The 22,437-nt window shown below is 57.9% G+C and overlaps 2 protein-coding genes and 1 pseudogene across 2 annotated transcripts in view; 1 reads left to right on the top strand and 2 right to left on the bottom strand.

Annotated features, from left to right (window-relative positions):
* LOC127474915 (zinc finger protein 22-like) overlaps positions 1–12,422 on the bottom strand; it is a 106,539-nt gene extending 94,117 nt beyond the window's left edge. Inside the window, exon 1 of the mRNA XM_051796243.1 lies at positions 12,372–12,422. The gene's annotated coding sequence lies outside the window, so the exon portion shown is untranslated. The remainder of the gene's footprint in view (positions 1–12,371) is intronic.
* The window catches only part of LOC127474814 (zinc finger protein 208-like), a 549,167-nt pseudogene that overhangs the window by 305,065 nt on the left and 221,665 nt on the right, over positions 1–22,437 (top strand).
* Positions 8,834–12,424, bottom strand: LOC127474848 (zinc finger protein 501-like). Its single transcript, XM_051796158.1, has 3 exons — positions 12,193–12,424; positions 11,404–12,004; positions 8,834–9,504 (listed from the first exon to the last, which is right to left on the bottom strand). Exons 1-3 carry the CDS (start codon positions 12,332–12,334, stop codon positions 9,015–9,017), a joined length of 1,233 nt encoding a protein of 410 aa, XP_051652118.1. The 5' UTR covers positions 12,335–12,424; the 3' UTR covers positions 8,834–9,014.

Below are 22,437 nucleotides of genomic sequence, written 5' to 3' on the forward strand. Positions count from 1 at the left end.
CAGGGCTGGTGGCTGCAGACCCCTTGGCCTCATCCTGTCCCATCCCATCTGGACATGCCCAGGGAAAGGGATGGGGGCAGAGGGGCCGGGGCTGATCTCCTGACAGCCATGCTCCATCCACTGGGCATCCCGGGGCTGGCCCTGCCTGCTCCTGGAGCCCAGGCCTGGGCTGTGTTCTCCGGCCTCTCCCGCACACCCTCAGCTCTGAGCGCGCTCGCTCTTTGCCAGATGCAGGCCAGGAGCGGACAGAAGAGCAGCTCCGTGCCCGTGGCCGCTTCCGCAGGGCAGCACAGGTACCTGCAGCCATCCCCGCCTGGGCTGGGCCTGCTCTCACTGCTCAGCCCAGCACTGCTGTCCCAGCCCTCCAGGGGACATCCCTCTCTCTTCCTTGCCTTTCTCCTGTAGCTGGTTTGCAGATTCATCAGGTGCATTTGGCACGAAGAGGCCACTTTCATGGCCCATGGGGACACGGCAAACTTGGACCTCTTCAGTGCCCAGACCAGCGCTGCCCTGCTGGATTTGCTTGTGGAGAACGGTGTCTACAAAGCAAAGCAAGTAAGCAGCCTGTGGCCAGGGCTCCAGTCCCCCAGGGATGCTGTGGCCCCTCACGTCGGCTGCTCTGGGTCCCCTCAGCCTTTGAGACCAGCAGAGTGTGGTGGCAAGGGGAGCACTTCTTGGGGGAAGCTGGGCAAGTTACTGGCTCTGGCAGCTCTCCAACTGTCCCCCGTGTCCCCTCCAGGTGCCGGCCATAGTCAGGTGCATCCACCAGTGGCTCACGTCCAATGTGTCTGATGAGCACAGGCTGGACAAGACTCTTGTCCTGCTGACCGAGGCACACCCCACGGATGTTGCAGTGACCCTGCTGCGCTCTGCCCCAGCCTGTGACAGGTATGGGGCCCACCTGCCTTGAGGGCTCACCTGCCTTTAGACCCCATCCCCCTGGACAGCCTGTCCCAAATGGTGTGCCAGAGACATGGAGACTTCCTGGACACTCCAGCTCCTCTCTTTGCCAGCTCTGGCATGTCAGCCTCCAATCCTGAGGCCAGCCTGCCTCCCTGCCCCACAAGGCACCGTGGCTCTGTCACCTGGGCCCCGCAGCTGCCCAGGCCACAGTGCTGTGTCCCAGACCCCCCTGAGCCAGAGTTGTGACTCCACAGAGCTGCTCGCACCATGTGGAAGACGCTCATCTCCTCCAGACGGACTAAGGAGCCGGTGCTGCAGATCCTCTTCCATGTGCTGGAATACTGGCCAGCGCACAGGAGACGCACCTCTGATGGGGATGAGAGGGATGTCTTTGCCCTGGCTGTGAGTTTCTTGAGCTGACCTCTGCTCGCCCCCAGGTTGCCTCTGGGACGCCTTTCCATCCTCCCTCACCACTGCTTCTCCCTGCCCCAGGCACTGGGCTGCAAGCCTGGCTTAGGGGCAGGTTCAGGGACACCAGGCTGGGGGATCCCCCTGTGTCTCCTCTGGCCTGTCCCGGCCACGCTTGGGCCCTGCCACATGGACATCTGGGCCCTGAGAGCTGTCTCTGGGTGCTTTGTCTTTGGCAGGCAACTGTGGCACTCTGGGAGATCATCCAGCTGTCCCACTCCTGGTGCCCAAGTGCAGTGAAGGACAATTTCCCCCGCCTCCTTCTGACTCTGCTCTTCCAAGTTTTCATCAGCACAGAGGAGATGTCAGAGGAGGTCGAGACCTTCTGGAGGCGATGCCGGGAGCAGCGCAGCCTTCCCCCCAACCCCAACAGGTGCTCCATCCCAGTCCCCTCTCCCTGCCATGCCCTCAGGGCTGGGGCCAGGGCTCTGTGCCTGACCTGGGCTGTGCTCTGCACACAGGTTTGCAGTGCAGACCGTTAAAGCCCTGCTGCGCCAGCTGCTGGATGAGGACGTGTTGATGGCGATCGGTCGCAAGTGTGGCTGGGACATGCTCCTCAAGGCTGACACCCACCACTATGCAGTGGGTCTGCTGGCCAGGTGAGAGCCCTTTCTCCCCACTGCCCTTGTCATTTTTGCCCTGTGCACAGGCCACCCCTCACAGTGCCCGTGTGCTGGGCCAGAGGGCCTTGGCAACCAGGGATGGCTGAGCAGAGTGGAAAAGGCGGAGAGGGGCGGCTGCACAGGAGGAGCCACCTCCCAAAGTGCCCACGTCCTCTCCCAGGCTGGTGGCCAAAGACCAGGCCTGTGTGAGTCAGTCCCAGGAGAGCTTTGCCCACCTGGCTCAGGGTCTCTGGCACCTTTATTCCCCCTTGCAGGGAGCTGTGCCGTTTCTCCCGCTCCTTCTGCCGCAGCATCGCCGTCAGCCTGCTCCCGCGGCTCAGCAGGGGTGAGCCCCTGTGGGAACTGCCTGCCCTGGCGTTCCTGGTGGAGGTGAGCCTGATGGCGAGCGCTGCCTGGCCCAGCTGCCTCCCCCTCTCTGCCCTCTCACAGCCGCAGCCGCCCGGGACGGTGCCTGCACCCTGTGCTGCTGCCTGGGCCCAGCCTCGGGCGGGTCTGGGCTCCTGCCGGCCGGGCACCCCGTCACTGCTCCCTGCCTTTCAGGTCCTGCACTGCCTGAACCCCAGACAATGTGGGCCCAGCGTCCTGCAGATCATTTCCAGGCACCTGCGCAGGCAGTGCCCGGAGAGGCGTCGCCTGGCGCTCCGAGGCCTGGTGGTGCTCAGCAAGGCTCCCTCAATGGTGAGCAGGGGACAGGGGCTGAAGCCGGGCCGGCAGCGTGCGGCTGTGCAAGGCAGTAGCTTGGCCTTGGCTGGCCTTTGGCAGCTGTGGCAGCTGCTCCCAGCTCTCCTCCTCCCCGTTCAGCTGCCCGACTCCTTTGGGACGCACCTTTGGCCTCTGGGCCCCGCGGCAGCAGCGTGGGGCTGCACCACAGCATTGTGTTCCACACAGGCTAAGAGCATGCGGAGCCTGAGTGAAAGCCTCCTGGAGCTACTGCAGGATGCAGACACAGACGCGGTTCAGATGACCCTCTCCGCGTTCATCAACGTGCTGCACTTCCAAATCGTCAAAATATCCACCCCTACTGCCCTGAAGTTGCTTGAGGCGCTGCGGCCACTCTTTGACAATGTAAGGCTCTGTGCCCCTCATCGTGGGCACTGAGTGCTGCCAGGAAACTTTGGGCCCAGTGTCTTTTCAGGCCTGTGCCCCGGTGGGCCTGGAGAAGCCAGTGCTGAGGTCTTTTCCTCTTCCTTTGCACCAGGAGCACAGCCAGCTGCAGCAGCTCTCCATGCTCCTCTTCTGGGAGCTGATGGAGGCGACAGAGAGGAGCAAGAGCCTAAAGCCACACGTGTACCTGAGTCTGGTGCCATTCTACTTCAACTGGCACAATGAGAACCAGCGTGTGGCAGAGGTGAGGACTCGTGGGCTCTGGTGTCCCCATGGCAGGAGGCTGCTGTGCCTCCTGCCCTGGCCCATGGTCGCCTGCAGCCTCCTCCTGGCCTTGGCACAGGGATGTGGGTGCTGTGCCCTGGGCTGCGGTGCCATGGCCCGCTCTCTGTTGCTGTGCAGGCCTCTTGGAGAGCACTGTTTGGTGCAGCCAGGTTCCTGAAGTGGAGAGATCTTGAGGACTTGGTGACCATGGAGCAGCCGTGGAGGTTTCCCGAGTGCCTGGTAAGGACGGCCCCAAAGCCCCAGCCCCTGATGCCCAATGTGTGGGGCTGGCAGGGTGCCTGTGTCCACTGCTGCACCCACAGACACCAGCCTGTGCCCCACACACTGCTCCCTTCCCTGGGGCATGCGGGCTCTTTTCCAAGCTCCCCTGCCCCGCAGCCAGGCTGCCATGGAGCCCCGGTCCAGCTGGGCTGTGGGGTAGGGCCGCCCCACGGCTCCCCAGGAGCACCCAGCCCTCTGCTCCCCCCAAAGCCCGGCCCCAGCAGTTGCTGGCCAGGCCTCAGGGCTCTGTGGGCAGGGGAGCCCCGTGCTGGGGGCAGGGAGCGCCCGGCCAAGGGGCAGAGCCTGAGCCGAGCCTTCCCTCCGTGCCCTGGCGCTCTTTGCAGCTGGAAAAGGACAGGAGCCGAGTGGGCCAGTACGTGCGCCAGGCCCTGCCGTTCCTGGAGAGCCCAGAGAAGCCCCTGCGAAAGCTGGCCATCAAGTTTCTGGGTGAGCCACAAGGCCGGGGTCCCTCCCCACCCCACTGCAGCTCGGCCCCAGCCCCGGCTGCTGCAGCGGCAGCAGGATGCGGCCCAGGGCATGTGGAGCCCCGAGTGGCCCCGGGCGCCTGCTGCCGCCCTGTGCCAGCCCAGCCCTGGGGCGTCCCCATGCGGGAAGGCCCCGGGCTCAGCCCTGCCAGGGCAGGAGGCCGTGTGGCCGGGCTGGCAGCGCCGCTGCGGGGGACCTGTGCCTCTGGGGCCTGACAGGCTCTGTGTTCCCAGGGATCGCCGCCAGGTCCATGAAGCAGGAGCAGCCAGAGCTGCAGCTCATCTGCCAGGGTGAGCGAGGGCACCTTCCAGCTGATCCCCTTGGGCCCTGCTCCCTCCTGGCCATGGCAAGAGCTGGCTGGGATGGCCCTGGCAGGAGGGGCTCCTCACGTCCCCACACCCCTGGCCTCTCACCTTGGCTCTCTTCCTTTCTCTTCCAGCCCTTCAAGACATCACTGATGACAGCCCTGCCGTCTCAAACCTGGCCCAGGAAACGCTCCACATCATCAGAGCTGTACGGAGAACTTCATTCTTCCCATTCTGGTAGTCTCCGTTGCTGCCTCTTCCAGCCCGTAGAGGTGTGACAGAAGACATCAGACTCGCCATGGCAGGCCTGGCAATTCAACACTGCTACGTGCTGAGAGCTGTACAGATGGCTCCCTAGTGCAGATTCCAGCAGCTCCAAGACTGGTTGTGCAGGGCATGGCAGGCCCGGCCTTTTCCGCAGGGCAGTGTCTGCCTGTGCTGCTGCAGCTCTGTGGAGAACTGATGCAGGAAGCTCCATCTCCTGGGGCCACCTGAGCCTGTGGGGAAGATGCCTCTTCCCTGCAAGCACCTCCTTTGAGCTCAGCATGGGAATATTACATCCATGTTGTCACATACAGAAGCCCAGGAGGTTTTTTTGGTGCCCAGTGTGCACAGGGCCTTGGAGAAGAGGGGAAAAGGGCTCCTTGTGCTCAGCAACACTTGCCCCGCTGTGCAGTGGGCCAGCAAAAGTGGGCAGAAGCCCCTTGGCCTTTGGTGGTTCTCCTGGAGCCTCAATGTTTCCAGAAATGGAGGGCCAAAGGCTGGAGCTGTGGGGATGCCTGAGGACCTTGTCCTTGGAGATGGCCACAAGCCCTCCCCAGCCAGGAAGCAGCGTCTGTGTCCTGCCAGTGTGTCACTGGCTGGATTGCTCCGGGCTCCCAAGTGCCTCTGGAGCAGCTCCTCTGGAGCTCCTTCAGGGCTGCACCACTGCTGGGCAGGTTGGCGGGGCTGGGGGAGACCCGCAGGGGAGGGGGCGCTGGGAGGCCAGGAAGGGGTGAGGTGCTGTGGAGGCCCTGATGGGACAAAGGAGCGGGAAGCCTTGAGGGGAATCTGTGAGGGGATGGGTGGCAGAAGGCTGTGAGGGGACAGACTGGGCGCAGGCCCCGAGGGGCAGGGTGGAGGGAAAAACCCCCAGGACTTGGGGGGGCAGAGGCCATAAGCAGCCCCCAGGCAGCCACCTCCTTCCCTGCCAGCTGGCTTCTCTGGTGCTTTCCCGAGGCCTCTCCCAGCCCTGTGGCAGAAGCCCTGGAGGCCAGGCCTCAGCAGCAGTGTGGGCACACCCCCAAGGGGGCCAGGCTGGCCTGGCTGGGGACAAGGAGGGCAAGGGGGCCCTGCCAGGGCACGTCCGCCGGGTGCTGCCGGCGAGGGGCAGTGGCACAGGCAGGGCTGGCGGCCAGCCCGGGCCCCCACGGCTGCCCAGGCCACGGGACTGTGGCTGACACCCCCCTGAGCCAGAGCTCTGGGCCCACAGAGCTGCTGCCACCACGGGCAGGGCGCTGGGCTCCTCGGGCAGGGCTGCGCACTCGCTGCTGCCCAAGCGGCTCCACGCCCCACAGACAACAGCACCAGAGGCTGCCCAGGAGCAGCAGCACCCACAACGCCTGGGCCTCCTCACCCAGGCACCCACACCCGCCAGGACACCAAAAGTGGGCAGATTGTGGGCACAGTTGCACCCGCTTTGGCAAAAGGCTTCAGGGCAAGTGGCCACCACAGCTTTCCAGTGACTCCCCAGCCTCACAGCAACCCTTGGCAGCTTCAGCTGCAGCCTGTCATCCTGACTGACTTCAATGGCCCTGCTTGAGGCTGGACACGCCTTCCACACTCAGGTGTCCTTAGAGACTCTACTGGGACACCAGCCTCTGGCTGCAGCTGTTCAACCTCTCCTCCACACAGGCACCTTCAAAACACGGGCATGGGCTTCTAAACTCTACTTAAAGCACTTGAGGGCAACAAAGGAAGAAGCAACAGAAGCTGAAGCAAAGCAGGGCCTCGTGTGGTGGAGCTTCAGGGATGGAGGCAAGTAAGCACTGTGGTGTCTGCTGAAGAGATGGCCCAGTTCACCAGCTCACACTTTGCTGCTGGACGTTCCTCCTTTGGTCCTGCTGGAGCCCATTCCCTACCAGTGCATGGCCCTGCCTTGTTCCCGGATCCAATCTCCGGGAGCCCTGGCAACAAGTGGGCCCTGTGTCCACCTGAGAGCAGAAACTGCCAGAACGTCTCTGCTTCCAGCACTTCTCTTGGCTGCTCCTGCAGGCGGGTGGCACCTTCAGGGGAGACACAGAACAGCTTCTCATCCCAGACTTCTCCCTGTCCCCTGCACTTCCCCAATGGACTGGACATCAGCTGCTGGCCACAGTTGAGCACACAGACATTGGAGTGTTGAACATGCGAGACTGGGCTGATTTTTTTTCCAGAAGGCAAGAAAACAAGCAAAAAGAACACAAGGAAGCTTGAGAGTCTCTCTGTCTAATCTACTTGTCCTCTGAAACTCAGCAGCTGATGGTGGCTTTGTGCTGCTGCTAATCACTTCCACCCAAAAATCATGCCAGGAAGGAGCAACAGCTTCTGCCTTCTGACAGATGCCAAGTCTTGCCACCAATTGCTCCAGCTGCCACTCCCAAAAGCCACCTGCAAGAGGGCAGACCTCAGTGCCCCTTGGCTTTGGCTGCCCTCTGGCAGAGAAGTCCCCTGAGGACACAGCTCTTTGGGGCAGGAGACGGGCAGCAGCCTTGCCAGGACTTAGGGTGATGGCAGGTCTCCTTCGGCCAGGACTTGCCAGAGGCTGTCCCTCAAGAATCCCGGGAGCAGGCAGGGAATGCTGAGCAGAGCAAGCCCTGCCCGGATGTCCCATCGGGAAGACACTGTTCTAGGGGGAATTCACTGTCTCTACTAACTCTTTCTGACTGGCTTAATGACTCAGCCATGGTGTGTCCCTGTCACTCAGATGCCTTCTTGGCTGCACCTGACATTGTGATTCATGTGACTGACAATACCTTTAACATCCCTGTAAGTGATCCTTGTTATTTTAGTTGTATCACAGATCAAAACGTATCTACCCTCCATTGATCATTAATAATTCCCATGGGCAGAAGAGCCAGACTGTGGCTCCCAGGGAACCTAAGCAGAAGCTGGGAGGATGAGGCAGGATACAGTGAATTAAGGAAACTGTGAAATGCAGAAATCCTCAGTGGATGGGTGACTGCTTGGATCATCTCTGCAGCTGCCGCAGCCACGGCTCCTGCTGCACTGGCCATTCAGTGCAGGCCATGCCTGCAGTGCCAGTGTGTGGGCACTGTGGCAGCATCAGGAGCAGGGGTTCAGAATCTGCCTGATTTCAATATTCCAAGTCCTCAGGAAGTACATGGGACAAGCCCCAAGACAAGGAGCTCGGGTCCTGGCCCTCTTGGCTGTGAACTCTGCATGTCCAAACAAAACAGGGGCAGAGGTGGGACCAAGCGGAGTCACTCTGCACCTGCCCTGAGTTCATGGGAAGGCAAAGGGAGGATGGACCTTGGCTGAGTGCTTGGAGAGAGAGAAGGTTGTTTCTCCAAGTGGAAATGCTCTTTAACCAGCCTGCATGACCAGCCTGTGTTTTTCTCTGGTGGCTGAACACAGCCAGCACATGAGGGGAGGGGAATGTGTGGGATCAGGGCACTGCTTTGGGACCATGCTGGGAATTCTGGTGGACTAAAAGACAAACACGGGGTGCTGCTCATGAGAGAAGAGGAATAAAAGGGGACACGGAAAAATGTCGGCGGACAAGTCCCGCAATGGAACTCTGTGTGTGCAGCCTCATTTTCTCCCTCAGCATCCACAAGAGAGGAGGCAAAAAGTAGTGTTTGGGACCCCAAAACTTTCTTGGGGGGGGGAAACTGGGGATTGAGGGAACAATGGGAAAGTGGGAGGAACAGGGAGAAGGGTAGAAAAGGGGGGATTGTCTGGTAGGTCCGATGGCCCCATGGGGGTCTTTGGGCACAGGAGGGGTTGGAAAAGAGGGGGTGCCCCCCTGAGCTCCCAACTTACTGTGAGGTGCTGGGGGCTGCTGAATCCAATCTCAGAGTTGGATTATGCCAACAGTTTCAGTTTAGAGGAATTACAGAGGTGTGACTGAACCACTTTTGTCCCCCAGCTTTTAACGATGGCAAATCAGATCTATTGATAAAAAGGAATTTATTTAGTGTTCCAAATGATCAAACAAAGGATCTTCATCAGAATTATTTACTGCACAATACAAACACTAAAACTACCAGGAGTACAGGATAAGATAAGACAGTGTTCTACCCTAAAGAAATTGTTGAAGAAATTCTACTAAAGTTGGCTTAAAAGCAATAGTTCTTAATTTGAGATGGATGTAACACCCCCTCCAGCAGTGACCTTGGTGGGGCTCCAGCCAAGGCAGGAAACTCCACACACCCCCAAGAAGGGTTCTGTTGGAAGAACCTACCCCTGTGAAAGGGGTTGAAAGGGATGGACTGACAGTCACTGGACTCCAGGGGTTGCCTCAACATCAGGGGGTTTATTCAGGGTGGAAGCAGCGGCTGAAGCTCTTCCCAGAGTCAGGGCAATTGTAGGGCTTCCCTTACTGGTGGGTCTGTTGGTGTCTGTTCAAGGTTGAGCTGTGGGAGAAGCTCTTCCCACACTCCCCACACTTGTAGGGCCTCTCACCGGTGTGGATGCGCCGGTGGCTGACGAGGCGGGAGTTCCGGTTGAAGCCCTTCCCGCAGTCGGTGCAGCGGAAGGGCCTCTCATCCGTGTGCGTCCGCTGGTGCCTGAGGAGATGTGAGCTGGTCTGAAACGTCTTCCCACATTCCCCACACTTGTAGGGCCGTTCCCCAGTGTGGATGACTTGGTGCTTGCGAAGGTTGGAGCTGTCACTGAAGCTCTTTCCACATTCCCAGCACGAGTAGGGTCGTTCCCCAGTGTGGATGCGCTGGTGTCGGATCAGGCTGGAGCTGTCCCTGAAGCTCTTCCCACATACCCTACATGTGTAGGGCCGTTCCCCAGTGTGGATGTGCTGGTGGCTGAGGAGGTTGGAGCTCTTCCTGAAGCTCTTCCCACATTCCAAGCACCTGAAGGGCTTCTCCCTGCTTGGAGGCTGCTCAGGGACCACCAGGTCATTGCTCTGGTTCAAGCTCTGGCCACCTTCCCAGCACAGGCTGGCTCTTTCCTCCTCAGAGCACCCTGGGCTGGCTTTGGAGCCCCTCCTGCGGGGGGATCTCCGGCCCTTTTCCTCCCCGCTGCCTTCCTGCGCCGGGGAGCCCTTCAAAACGGCCTCTCCCACCAGGGTCTCACGGGGGGATTTGTCCTCCGGGCTCTCCGTCCTCAGCTCGGGGCCTGGGGCAGGAAGCAAGAAGGACAGGCAGGGGATTTGCCTCCGGCCCACAGGGAAGGCCAAGGACATCCCCCCAACTCCGGCCCCGGCAGGACGGCGGCGCCAGCGGGGTTGTCCTGCAGCCGGGGCCATGCTGGGCTGACAGAGCCAGCACAACACCCGCCCAAAGGGACACTGACTTCCTCCTCACCTGCCTGGGGGGCCCAAGGCATCTTCCTCTTCCTCGCAGCCTCCTCCTCCACCCGCCCAAGCTTTGGGAAGGACAAATCCTTATGGGGGGGAAAACAAGGGCTGAGCGCGTTGGCTTGGGGGTTCCTCCTGCCCAAGTCCATCTCTAGAGCTCATCAAGCATCCTGTGTCCATAAAAACCTCCCAAACACCAAGATTCAGCCCAGAAAAACCAAACCACACAGATTCAGGCAAAAAACCCCTCAGAAATAGCAAGATGAACTCCATCCAAAAAGCAAAATGTTAAGGTTCAGCCAAAAAATACTCCAAACTATGAACATTCAGCCCAAAAAACTCTCGCAGGAATTCCCCCTCTCTGGTCTCTCCTCTGTGGGGTTTGGAGGGTCTCCTGTGTCTGGGATGCTGGGGGTCCCACTTAGGAACACTGAGAGTGTTGGGGGTCCCAAGGGTCCCTTTTCCTCTGACTCTCACCTTCTGGGTGCCACTTTCCCAGACATTCCCCCTCTCCAGGTTCTCCACTTTGTTGTCCCAGGGATCCCAGGGGTCCCTGCTGTCCAGGTTTCCCCTTCTCCATGCTCCCCCTTTCAGGTTCCTGGGGGTCCCGGGGCTCCTCCCTCTCTGTGCTCCCCCCTCCAGGCTCCCGGGGGTCCCCCAGCTCCGTCATCGCCCCGCTCCGCCCTCCACACTCGGCAGCTCCCGGGCTCCACACCCGCCCCCGGCACTCCCGGGGGGCCCCAAACCCGCTGTGTCCCCCCCGCCGGCACCGGGCTGACAATGGAGCCGGCGGGGCCTGACCCAGCAACACCAACCCCCACCGTGGGGGGGACCCGCATCCCCCCACCCACCGCCAGGGCTCTGCCCCCAACCCAGCCCGGCACCCCCAAAAAACACCTCCTGCCCACCCCCAACAGCCCCCAAGGGCACAGCCCTGCACAAGGGTGGCTGTGCCCAAGGCAACCAAACAGCCCCACAGGTGGGGGACACCAGAGGCTGCCCCAGGGCAACGAGAGCAGGGAGTGGATCGGGCCCCCTGACACGTGGGCAGGCTCTGGGTTCAGCCTGACCAGGGGCAATTTGGCACCAACAGCACGGCCCCGACCGCTGGCTCAGCACAGGGGGCCCGAGCTCCCCCCTCTCCAGGCTCTCAGGGCTCTTGCAGCTCCCCCCTCTATCCAGCCTCCCCCACTCTCCAGGGATCAAGGCATGGGGACACAGAGGGACCCCCACGGCAACCCCACTCCTGCTCTCCCGCATCCCTTAGCTCACCTCTCCCATCCCTTTCCTGGGCTGTTCCCTGGTGTGGATGCGCTGGTGTTGGATCAGGTGGGAGCTCTGTCTGAAGCACTTTCCACAATCCTCACATATGTATGGACGTTCCCCACTGTGGATGTGCTGGTGGCTGAGGAGGTGGGAGCTCTTCCTGAAGCTCTTCCCACATTCCAAGCACTTGTAGGGCCGTTCCCCAGTATGGATGCGACGGTGGGAGTGAAGGGTGGAGTTGTCAGTGAAGCTCTTCCCACATTCCCCACACTTGTAGGGCCGTTCCCCGGTATGGATGCGCTGGTGGGTGTGGAGGGTGGAGCTGTCACTGAAGCTCTTCCCACATTCCCTACACACATAGGGCTGTTCCCCAGTGTGGATATGCTGGTGGATGTGGAGGTTGGAGCTCTGCCTGAAGCTCTTCCCACATTCTCCACACGTGTAGGGACGTTCCCCACTGTGGATGTGCTGGTGTCTGAGCAGGCTGGTGCTCTGGCTGAAGCTCTTCCCACATTCCAAGCACTTGAAGGGTTTCTCTCTGCTGGGAGGCTGATCAGGGACCACCAGGTCAGAGCTCCCCCTCAAGCTCCGGCCGCCTTCCCGGCACAGGCTGGCTCTTTCCTCCTCAGAGCACCCTGGGCTGGCTTTGGAGCCCCTCCTGCGGGGGGATCTCCGGCCCTTTTCCTCCCCGCTGCCTTCCTGCGCCGGGGAGCCCTTCAAAACGGCCTCTCCCACCAGGGTCTCACGGGGGGATTTGTCCTCCGGGCTCTCCGTCCTCAGCTCGGGGCCTGGGGCAGGAAGCAAGAAGGACAGGCAGGGGATTTGCCTCCGGCCCACAGGGAAGGCCAAGGACATCCCCCCAACTCCGGCCCCGGCAGGACGGCGGCGCCAGCGGGGTTGTCCTGCAGCCGGGGCCATGCTGGGCTGACAGAGCCAGCACAACACCCGCCCAAAGGGACACTGACTTCCTCCTCACCTGCCTGGGGGGCCCAAGGCATCTTCCTCTTCCTCGCAGCCTCCTCCTCCATCCGCCCAAGCTTTGGGAAGGACAAATCCTGATGGGGGGGAAAACAAGGGCTGAGCGCGTTGGCTTGGGGGTTCCTCCTGCCCAAGTTCATCTCTAGAACTCACCAGGCATCCTGTGACCATAAAAACCTCCAAAACACCAAGATTCAGCCCAGAAAAACCCAAACCACACAGATTCAGGCAAAAAACCCCTCAGAAATAGCAAGATGAACTCCATCCAAAAAGCAAAATGTTAAGGTTTTGCCAAAAAATACTCCAAACTATGAACATTCAGCCCAAAAAAACTCTCGCAGGAATTCCCCCTCTCTGGTCTCTCCTCTGTGGGGTTTGGAGGGTCTCCTGTGTCTGGGATGCTGGGTCCCACTTAGGAACACTGAGAGTGTTGGGGGTCCTAAGGGTTCCTTCTCCTCTGACTCTCACCTTCAGGGTACCACGTTCCTAAACATTCACCCTCTCCAGGTTCTCCACTTCATTGTCCCAGTGATCCCAGGGGTCCCCACTGTCCAGGCTTCCCCTTCTCCATCCCCCCTTTCAGGCCCAGGGGGTCCCGGGGTTCCTCCCTCTCTGTGCTCCCCCCTCCAGGCTCCCGGGGGTCCCCCAGCTCCAGCATCGCCCCGCTCTGCCTTCCACAAGTGCCAGCTGTGCCCAAGGAAACCAAACAGCTGCACAGGTGTTGGCTGGGGGGATGTGAGGGCTGGGCCTGCTCAGCACAGCCCCGGCCTCGTGCCCAGCGCCTCTTTCCTGACCCACACAAGAGCTTCCCGGCCCCCCAGGGCTCCCCTGCTGCTGCCTCTGCTCCTGGCCCTGCCTTTGCTGCTCCCTTGGCTGGGGCAGCGGTTGCAGGGGGGGATGGCAGCAGCTTCAGCTCCACGGCACTTCCTGGGGGGAGCTCAGCCCGGGGGGACGGGCAGGGACCTGATGGGGATGGACAGGGGCCCAGCAGGGACAGACAGGGCCTGCAGGGGAAGGCACAGGGACAACCTGGCCCCCCACACTGCCAGGGCTGTCTCTGCTCCTCCTTGCAGGCTCCGTGGCCAGGCACAGTTTGTGTTCCTGGGTGCCCACCATCTCAGCACTTGGAGACGCTCAAATCAGCGCCCGCAGCTCTGCAGCAAAGCCCCAGCTCACCTGGCACACAGGGGATGGACACAGCACCTGCTCGGGGATGGGTACTCAAAACTTCACTTCTTCCAAGTCATGGGGCTCTCCTTCCTCAGCAGCACCTCTGCCTTGCACTTACTCTCAGCCTCACCTCAGGGACAGCTCTGGGCTCACCTCCACGCCACTTCTCAGCCTCACCTCAGGGCCTGGGCTCAAGGACAGGAACCTGCAGGGAGGGGACATCAGGTGCAAGCTGAGGGCTGCCTGCTTGCACTGGCCTCTGGGCTTCTTTCTCTTTCTGGAACCATCCCAGAACCTCTTCTGCTTTTATAACATTACACTGGGCATGCTCTGCCTCCTCTTCAGCTCCCTGTCCATCCCCACTCCCAGCTCCCTTTCTGCCTGCCTGCTCTCCAGACACTCTGGCCCCAGCCCGGGGGGCTGACGGGGCTTCTTGTGGCCAAAGGGCAGGACCCGGCCCTTGGCCTGCTGGAGCCTCATCCCCTTGCAATCAGCCCATGGATCCAGCTGGGCCAGGTCCCTCTGCAGAGCCCTCCTGCCTTCCAGCACATCAACACACCCCCAGCTTGGGGTCACCTGCACATTTGCTGAGGAAATGCCTGGTTCTGCAGCAGCTGCAGATGCTCAAGGGGCAGCAGGACCAAGTCAGGGGTCTGGGGGGGCCCGGGGGGCTTTGGGGTGTGGGAGGGTCCTGGGGGAGCTGGGGAGGGGCTTTGGGGATTGGGGGTACAAACCAGGTCAGACCAGTACAGACCAGGACAGACCAGTACCTCCTCACTGCTCCCCAGATCTCTTCTGGAGCTGGGCCACGTTGTCCTGGGACACCTGAGCCCCTCCCAGTGCCCTCCCAGTACAGCCCAGTGCCCCCAGTACAGCCCACTGTGTTCCTGTCCCAGGGTGCTGGGTGATCCCTCTTTGGGGGGGGTTGGAATGGATTTGAGGGGGAGCTAGAGGAGATTTGGGGGGATCTGGGGGGAGGGGGTTTGATGGGGATTTGGAGGATTTTGGGGTGCTTTGGGTGTATTTGGGGGAGTTAAAAGGGGTCTTGGGGGGGTCAAAGGGATCTGTGTGGGGAGGGAATTAAAGGGAAAATGGGGGTTAGGGCACATTTTGGGGGGTTAATGATGTCTGGAGGGAAAGAGGAGGAGCTGCACCTCGAGCAGGTGAGTCCTGAGACCCCCCTAGTGTACCCAAGACCCTTTTGTGACCCTCAAAACCCTCTGGAACTCCAAAAATCCCCCAAGAAACCCCTCAAACTGCTTCAAAGACACCTCCCTCAAAGCCCTCCAGGATTTCTCAGTTCCCTCGGAGACTCCAAAACTCCCTCACGGACTCCCAAACCCCTTCAGGGACCTTCAACCTCCTCCCTAAGTCCCCTCACGACACCAAACCCCCGCAGAGATACCCTAAAACCGCCTCAGGGACCCCGAAAAGCCCCTAAGGGACCCCAAAACCACAGAACAGCAGAAGAGCTTCCTGTAAAGGAAGGGAGCAGAGAATCTGAGAAGGAAGAGACCGACGAAAAACCGAACCAAAGCAATAAAATCATCCTGGCCCTTGCAGTTTTTCCTTCATCTTTTTCTCATTTTCCTTTTTTTTAGGGTTCTTTTTTTGGTTGGGTGGTTTTGAATTTTTTTTTTCCAAAGGAATTTCTCAGGACCCGAATCCAACATCCGGGTTCTTGGGAGGCCTCCCGGGCCCCGCGGCCCCCGACAGGGTTGCAATCCCGGCTCTGCCTCTCGGGAACCCCGAACCCCCGCGCTAAACCCTCCCGAGCCCTCCGGCCTTTCCCCCCCCCAGCCGCGCTCCCCGCAACCCCCGAGGGGATCCCCAGAGCCCGCTCTCACCCGCTCCCGCCCGGTCTCACAGACAAAGGAAGGCCCCAGCGCCATCGTGACTTCCCGGCAGCCAACGCGGCGCTCTGCGCGCGCACCGCCTGCACAGACCCCGCTGCAGCCAATCAGCGTGCGGCCACTGCCCCGTCCGCCCGCCTTCTGCCACGCCCACCGCCCTGCGCGGTGCACGATGGGACTTGTAGTTCTCGCGGGTGTCAGCGGCCATTTGCATGGACTTTTTGGGTTTTCTTTCTTTTTTTTCCTCTTTTTTCTTTCTTTATTCTTTCTTCTTTCTATTCCCCCCTTTTTCTTTCCCTTTTTTCTATTTTTATTCTTTTTTTTTTTTCATTTCTTTCCTGTTCTTTTTTTCCTCTTTTTCCTCCTTTTTCTCTTTTTTCTTCTTCTTTTTTTTTCTTTTTTTCCCTTTTTTTCCCTTTTTCTTTTTTTTTTTACATTGTTTTCTATCAGTTGTATTTGCAAGGAAGATTTAAACACAGACCAAAACAATCTCCAGGTACAAATCCCATGACAACAGATAATCTGCCATTGTTCCAGGTTCATGAGGATTCCCAAGATCACAAACACTGAGATGTGAAGGGTGCTCACACAAAAAACAGCTTTCCCTGTTTTTTTCCACACGTAAAGCAAGTGTGGAAGGGGCACTTGGCCCCAGGCAAGATGCTTTTACAGCTACTTTAGGCAGTCCAAAGTGGATCTGACTGGCAAATGGGATTATGCCCATGCTTTCAAGGAGGATTTGAAGAGTACACTGAGGGGAAACATTGAGGGCCATTTCTTCATCTGCTGAAGGGATGAGAAGAGAGGGGAGCAGGTGCTGTGGCCCCAGAGCTTCTCTCTGCTTTGGGGACACTTCTGTGTTTTCCTCTGTCCATTGAATTCCCAACAAAGAATCCAAAAAGCTACAAGAACTCCAGTCTGGAGTGCTCAGGACATGTGGAAGCAGGGGAATTTTTCTTCCCAGCTGGGATTGAGAGTGCAATTTCACACTCGGAGGTTCATTCCTGTCATCTGACTGCCCTCCATGGCCACTCCTTTCAGACTGGCACCTGGAACACACACAGAAAGGAGTTCTGTGAGGAAAACCAGTCAGAAACACAGCAGCTGCACACTGGTGCTGCCTCAGAGCTGTGTGAATTGGAGGAGGACAAGGGGATTTGGGGCTGAGATGGTCACAGACTCAGTGCAGCCCTTGTGGGCCCTTCTCAGGGTTGGACAAACCACAGCTGGACCTTTTCTGGGCCATAGAAATGCACAAACACAGGCTTCAGTTGGCACAGATTCACAAGCCAAAAGCTTCTCACCTTGCAGATTAGCTTGAAGGCCTGATGGGTCCTCAGAGTTGCAGCCTTTCAGGGACGCTCCCTCTGCGTTGGAGCGCAGCATCTTCACCCCTGGCAGGTTGGCACACTGGCACAGACTGGAGTCACTGAGAGCAGGAAGAACAACACCAAAGACAATCAAGAAGACACTTTTAATTTCTGCTTTGGGAGTCAATCCCATTAAATCATTACTGGGAGGAAGTGTAAAAGCTTTGGGAACCAGAACAACTCTAGAATATATTTAAGAGCCCAATGTTTTACACCGCTCTGTTTGTTCCAGCTCCTCTCTGTTAACACAAGCCCAGCCCTCCCAAGCTGCAGCAGCTCTTCCATCCAGCACAGAGCCTGACAGGTCAGCCCTCTCCAGGCTGGCACAGCACAGGCTGGCACGGGCCAGGTTGCAGCGGCTCAGATTGGCCACCTTGAAGTTGATGCAGCAAAGATCCAGGTGGGAAAGATCCGCTCCACTGAAAGTGATACCCTGGAAATCCCAAGGAATAAACACCCCAAAAAGGTTACACAGGGGAAGGGGTAGGTCTGGACACAAAGTTAACATCATTGTATAGATATGTGTATGTTAATATTTACAGTGTATAAATATCTATGTATAAATACATGGATAGAAATGTATTATATATGTATATATAATGTATACAGATACAAGATAGATACAGACACACACAGGTCCTGGGAGGAGCTGAAGACACCCCACCAGGGAAGGGGGCTTTTAAAAAGGAGGGAGAGGGACTTTTGATATGGGCCTGGAGGGACAGGACAAGGGGCAATGGTTTTTCAACTGGAAGAGGGCAGGGTTAGATGGGAGACTGGGAAGAAATCCTTCCCTGGGAGGGTTTGGAGGGGCAGGGATGGAATTCCCAGAGAAGCTGTGGCTGCCCCTGGATCCCTGCAAGTGTCCAAGGACAGCTTGGATCAACCTGCTCTAGTGGAAGGTGTCCCTGCCCATGGCAGGGGGTGGAATGAGAAGACCTTTAAGGTCCCTTCCAACCCAAACCAGTCCATGATTCTATACAGATAAATACACACAAGACCATTTATTCTACTACTTCAGACTAAAGAAATCTAAACACAAAGCTCTCAAAAATTGTCCTTGGTTCATTTTATACTTAAACAAAGGTAAGGGGGGTACTTTTGAATTAGATGATCAATGGAGCATAGAGGCGTGAGAAAGCAATCATATTAGGATGTGAAACCAGCCAGAGTATGGTACAATGTAACTTCATGGCACAAGCGAATTGTAAGGTCCATTGTGCTTTTTAGCAAGTCAGCCTGATATCCCCTATTATCAGAGCTGAGTTCTTCCTTGGTTTTGCTACGTATTGCAAGATAGATACATCTACCCTTGAAACACAGTGGTAGAGGTCATACATAGGGGTGAGAAAGATGATGATGGGAGGAAGATTCTGTGGGCAGGGGTCGCTGGCCCCTTGCCCTACAGCAGGGCATGCACAGACTGTTGCTATCAGGTGATGAACAGGCGGGGTTTGGCTGCCACTCAGGCATCACCTTATACTGGGTACTGACCCTACGTGGTGTAATGTAGAGCTGATAAAATGGGGTGTCAGGACTGCTGGGGTGAGCGATCCTCATCCTGCCATGGAGACTGTGTTGTTCCATGGGGACGCCCGCTAAGCACGGGCACCGACCAGCTGCTGCAGATCCTGGCAGCCCTGGCCTGTCTGTGGGTAAGCACAGTTTATTGACAGGAAGCAACTGAGAGAACAAACTTTTAATATCCTTTTAGTGTTCCTTTAATTCCCCTTTTCTGTTTATAGTATTTTTCCTTTAGTTTCCCTTTTTACTAACCAATATCGTGTTATCCATAATATTGTGTTAAGATCCTTTTTTGGTATCCCTTTTCAATAGTTAATACTGTATTAAATGCTGTTCTTAGTATTTGTTTTAATGCCGCCCGATAAGGTAGTTATTTTGTATCCTTTTTTTTAGTTTTTAATTCCTCTTGCTAAGTTTATTACTATTTTTATTATTCTCACTGTAATAAAAGATATTTTGTGTGTTTGAGTATTTTTTGGCACTTGTCTTTATTCTGGACATGTACCCAAACGTACTGCTACAGGGACTCTCCAAAACACCTCTGAAAATTTATTTACAATCATCTGCTGCCTTAAAACTGCCCCTGCTAGAGTCCCAGGAGTGATGCTGTACAGAAAACAGGCCATTTAAGGGAAAGTATTAATGAACAGGTGTGCATCAACACATTTCCAGTCTGATACTGATCTGTTTCTTAAAAATCACATGCCCATCATCAGTCCTTGGTCAGAGCTGTGCAAAGCAATTCAGAGCTCTCTGGGCAGGTTGCACATGGAATTTGTGGACACAGGTCTTCCATGTGTCCTGTCATCCTGGGTTGATCTGTGTGACATCAGAAGGCAAGGTGGCCCAAAAATTGGGGGAAAAAGTCTCCAAAACCTACACAGTCTCAATATGGACACAAGCAAGATGGAGGAAAAAATCAGAAAGTTATGGTGTGTTTTTCTTGGGAAACATTCCATTCCTCCAAATAAACCCCAAACTGTACAAGATAATCTTTGCTGTGTGTCCCGCCCCCCCCTTTTTTTTTTTTAAAGTGAGATAAAAAGCACTTCTACAATTTCATACTAAAAAACCTTCATGGATAAGAAGCAGTATAAACACAGCATAATGCAAGATGCATGGATCAATGTTGTGGAACAACTTAGTAGTGCCCCTGGCACCTGCTTGGATACAGAGATAACCCAGGAGTGAAGATTAAATGCAGCCACAGCAGCAGCTGCAACCAGCAGAATTCCCTCTCTTGAGAAAACCTATTTTTATAAATTATTCCTGTTCTTAAATACAAAGAATAGAAAAAAACCCTATTATCAAGACCTGTAGAGGCCATTTAGCTGCTGTAATGATCTACCCCATCAAACCTGAGACAAAAGCCTTGTACCTCCCATACAGAATCATAGGCTGAATTTAGTTTTGAAGCCCCCCCTCCAGAAGGTTGGAATGTGCCAGATCACTCAACAAACAACCCCACAGTATCCTAACAAACCCTAATGGGATGCAGGATCCAGCTCAGTGTAACTGCATGACCCTTATAGACCTTTTGCACAGGAGAGCAACAACTCACATGCCTCACATGCACTCCCCAGCCCACCCCAAATGTACAGGGGTGGCTTCACTGTACCCACAGCATTCTCTTGATCTGGTTCCACGGAGATGAGAGTGTGATCTCTGAACTGCAGTCTGATTTTGCTGTCTATTTCTGGCAATTTCCCACCTAAGAAAAATAAATCCTCCTTCGAAAGGAAGAAAACCAGACAAACGGTTAAACTGAGCCCCCCTGTGCTCTCCCCACTCTCTCAAGGCTGGACTGTTTGTTAAGCTATGTTTCAACACCCACATGTCCTCAAACTTGTTGTGGAGGGGGCAAGGAGAAAGAGATTTTTTAATTCTCTCCCCTTTCCTGTCTGCAAATAACTATAATAAATAGCAAGCTAGAGCCCAGGGAAAACTGCTACCAGTTAAATGCTCTCAGGATACAGTTTATCACAGCTGCCAGTTCCAGTCTAGGATAATCTTTATTCCACTCTAAGGGAGTGTCATCTCTCCCACTCGACACGGGGAGCAAACACACACGTGGGGCCTCACGGCACATGAAGCTGATGCTGGGCTGTGATCTGGCAGAGTTCAGGCACACGGTGTGACTCTTGGGGTCGGTGCAGTGCCGGGCAAAGGCTTGGACTCGACGCTCCTCGTGGGTCCCTTCCACCTCAGCCTGTTCTGTGACGGTGCGATGAGTTCCCTCTCTTCCAACACTTTTGTTCTTTTTAGGGCTCCTCGCTGCCCGGGGCCCGGAGCCCGCCTCCCGCGCGCCTGCTTCCCTGCCCGTTTTGGCGGGCGCAGCCGGGCGCTGAGTGCCCGCTCCCCGGGCGGGCCCGGCCGCTGCTCCAGGAGTGGGGGGGCAGCGCCGGCGCCTCGAGGATTCCCGGGATTCCCTGGCCGGTTTCCAGGCAACGCTCCCCGCGCGCTCCTCGCTCCAGGGCCGAAGGTGCGCAGCCAATGGGAGGCGGCGGAGTGGGCGGGGCGAGGCGGGGCTTGGGCGGGGCGGGGGCGGGGCCGAGAGGGGCGGTTGGTGGGGTTTGGGTGGGAGCGGGCGGGGCGGGGCCGGGAGCGGGAGCGCTGCCGCTGAGCGGCCCCCGGGCAGAGACCCCGGGCAGCGGCCCCGAGACCCCCGGCGAGTGGCCCCCGGTGCGCGGCCCCGGGGGAGGGACCCCCCGTGCGCGGCCCCCGGCGAGTGGCCGCTGGTGAGCGACCCCCGGTGAGCGACCCCCAGTAAGTGACACCCGGTGAGCGACCCGCGGGGAAGAAGCCCCGGTAAGTGACCCCTGGGGAGGGACCCCCGGTGAATGACCCGCGGTGAACAACCCCTGGCAAGTGACCCCCGGGCAGGAATCCCCGGTGCGCGGCCCCCGGGGGTGTCGGGCCGGGGCTGGGCGCGTTCCTTCCCCGTGCAGAGCCGAGCGGGGCCGTGGCGGGAGCGGGGCCGGAGCGGAGCCGGCCGGGGGGGCAGAGGGGAGCCCTGAGCCGCCTTCTGCCGAGGGGGCTGCTGGAAAGGAGCCTGCGCTGGGAGGAGCGGGGGACGTGGCCCGAGGCTGAGGCAGGGGAGCTTCAGGTCAGCTCCTGGAGAAAGGTTTCTCGCTGTGTTTTTCGGGGGGGCTCGGGCACTGCAATGGGTTGCCCAGGCAGAGCCAGCACCCCGGCAGGTGTTTCAGAGGCGCCTGCATCTGGCCATGGCTGACACGCTTTAGTGGTTTGGGGGTTGCTGGGGCAGTGCTGGGCTGACAGATGGACTTGATGGAATCATGGAACAACGTGCTGAGTTGGGAGGGTCCCACCGGCACCGTGGAGTCCAGCTCCTGAGTTTTAGGCACCACTAAAGGAACTGAATCTGGATCGAGCTGTTTGGCTCCAAAAACTCTTCTGCCCCTAGTCTGCACTGCCAAGTGAAACAAAACAGAGCGTGCAAAATAGAGGCCTGTGTTCCCCCCAAAGGGAAGGCAGGCAGTTACAAACCAGGACAGTAAATCAAAGCTCAGAACATACGTTCATGGTCCCCACAGTTGTGTGACACATCAAACCAGTCCGCTGTTACCCATGTAGAACTGTCATCAGGAACCCCAAACTTTCTTGTGTGTATTTGTATAGATATGTATAGATATGTATAGGGAGATAGATATACATACATAGATATGTATAGGTCTATATTTGTGTGTATCTCTGTAAGATTCTGTATCTTTGGATGTGATATTGGCATGCTATTGTTGTGTGGCAATAAGTGGACTTAAAAGGTTGCAACACTTTAGGAGATCACCTTTCTGCTTGTGGGTTTTGTTTTTTAAAGAAGGTAACAAGAAAAGAACTCTTTAGCCAAATATAAGTTAAGGGCTCCTCGCTGCCCGGGGCCCGGAGCCCGCCTCCCGCGCGCCTGCTTCCCTGCCCGTTTTGGCGGCCGCAGCCGGGCGCTGAGTGCCCGCTCCCCGGGCGGGCCCGGCCGCTGCTCCAGGAGTGGGGGGGCAGCGCCGGCGCCTCGAGGATTCCCGGGATTCCCTGGCCGGTTTCCAGGCAACGCTCCCCGCGCGCTCCTCGCTCCAGGGCCGAACGTGCGCAGCCAATGGGAGGCGGCGGAGTGGGCGGGGCGAGGCGGGGCTTGGGCGGGGCGGGGGCGGGGCCGAGAGGGGCGGTTGGTGGGGTTTGGGTGGGAGCGGGCGGGGCGGGGCCGGGAGCGGGAGCGCTGCCGCTGAGCGGCCCCCGGGCAGAGACCCCGGGCAGCGGCCCCGAGACCCCCGGCGAGTGGCCCCCGGTGCGCGGCCCCGGGGGAGGGACCCCCCGTGC

Source organism: Manacus candei, unplaced genomic scaffold, assembly GCF_025592945.1.
Source record: "Manacus candei isolate 608988 ecotype Guabito, Panama unplaced genomic scaffold, ASM2559294v1 h1tg000045l, whole genome shotgun sequence".
NCBI classification, from domain to species: Eukaryota; Metazoa; Chordata; class Aves; order Passeriformes; family Pipridae; genus Manacus; species Manacus candei.

Bases quoted from the DNA above. Each gene is read 5' to 3' on its own strand.
- LOC127474848 (XM_051796158.1), bottom strand. From the start codon at position 12,334: ATGAACTTGGGCAGGAGGAACCCCCAAGCCAACGCGCTCAGCCCTTGT. The intron at 12,005-12,192 runs GTGAGGAGGAAG...TTCCTGCCCCAG, and splicing joins GCCTTGGGCCCCCCAGGCAG to GCCCCGAGCTGAGGACGGAG. The intron at 9,505-11,403 runs GTGCTTGGAATG...GAAGCCCTTCAG, and splicing joins ACTGGGGAACGGCCCTACAA to GTGCTTGGAATGTGGGAAGA.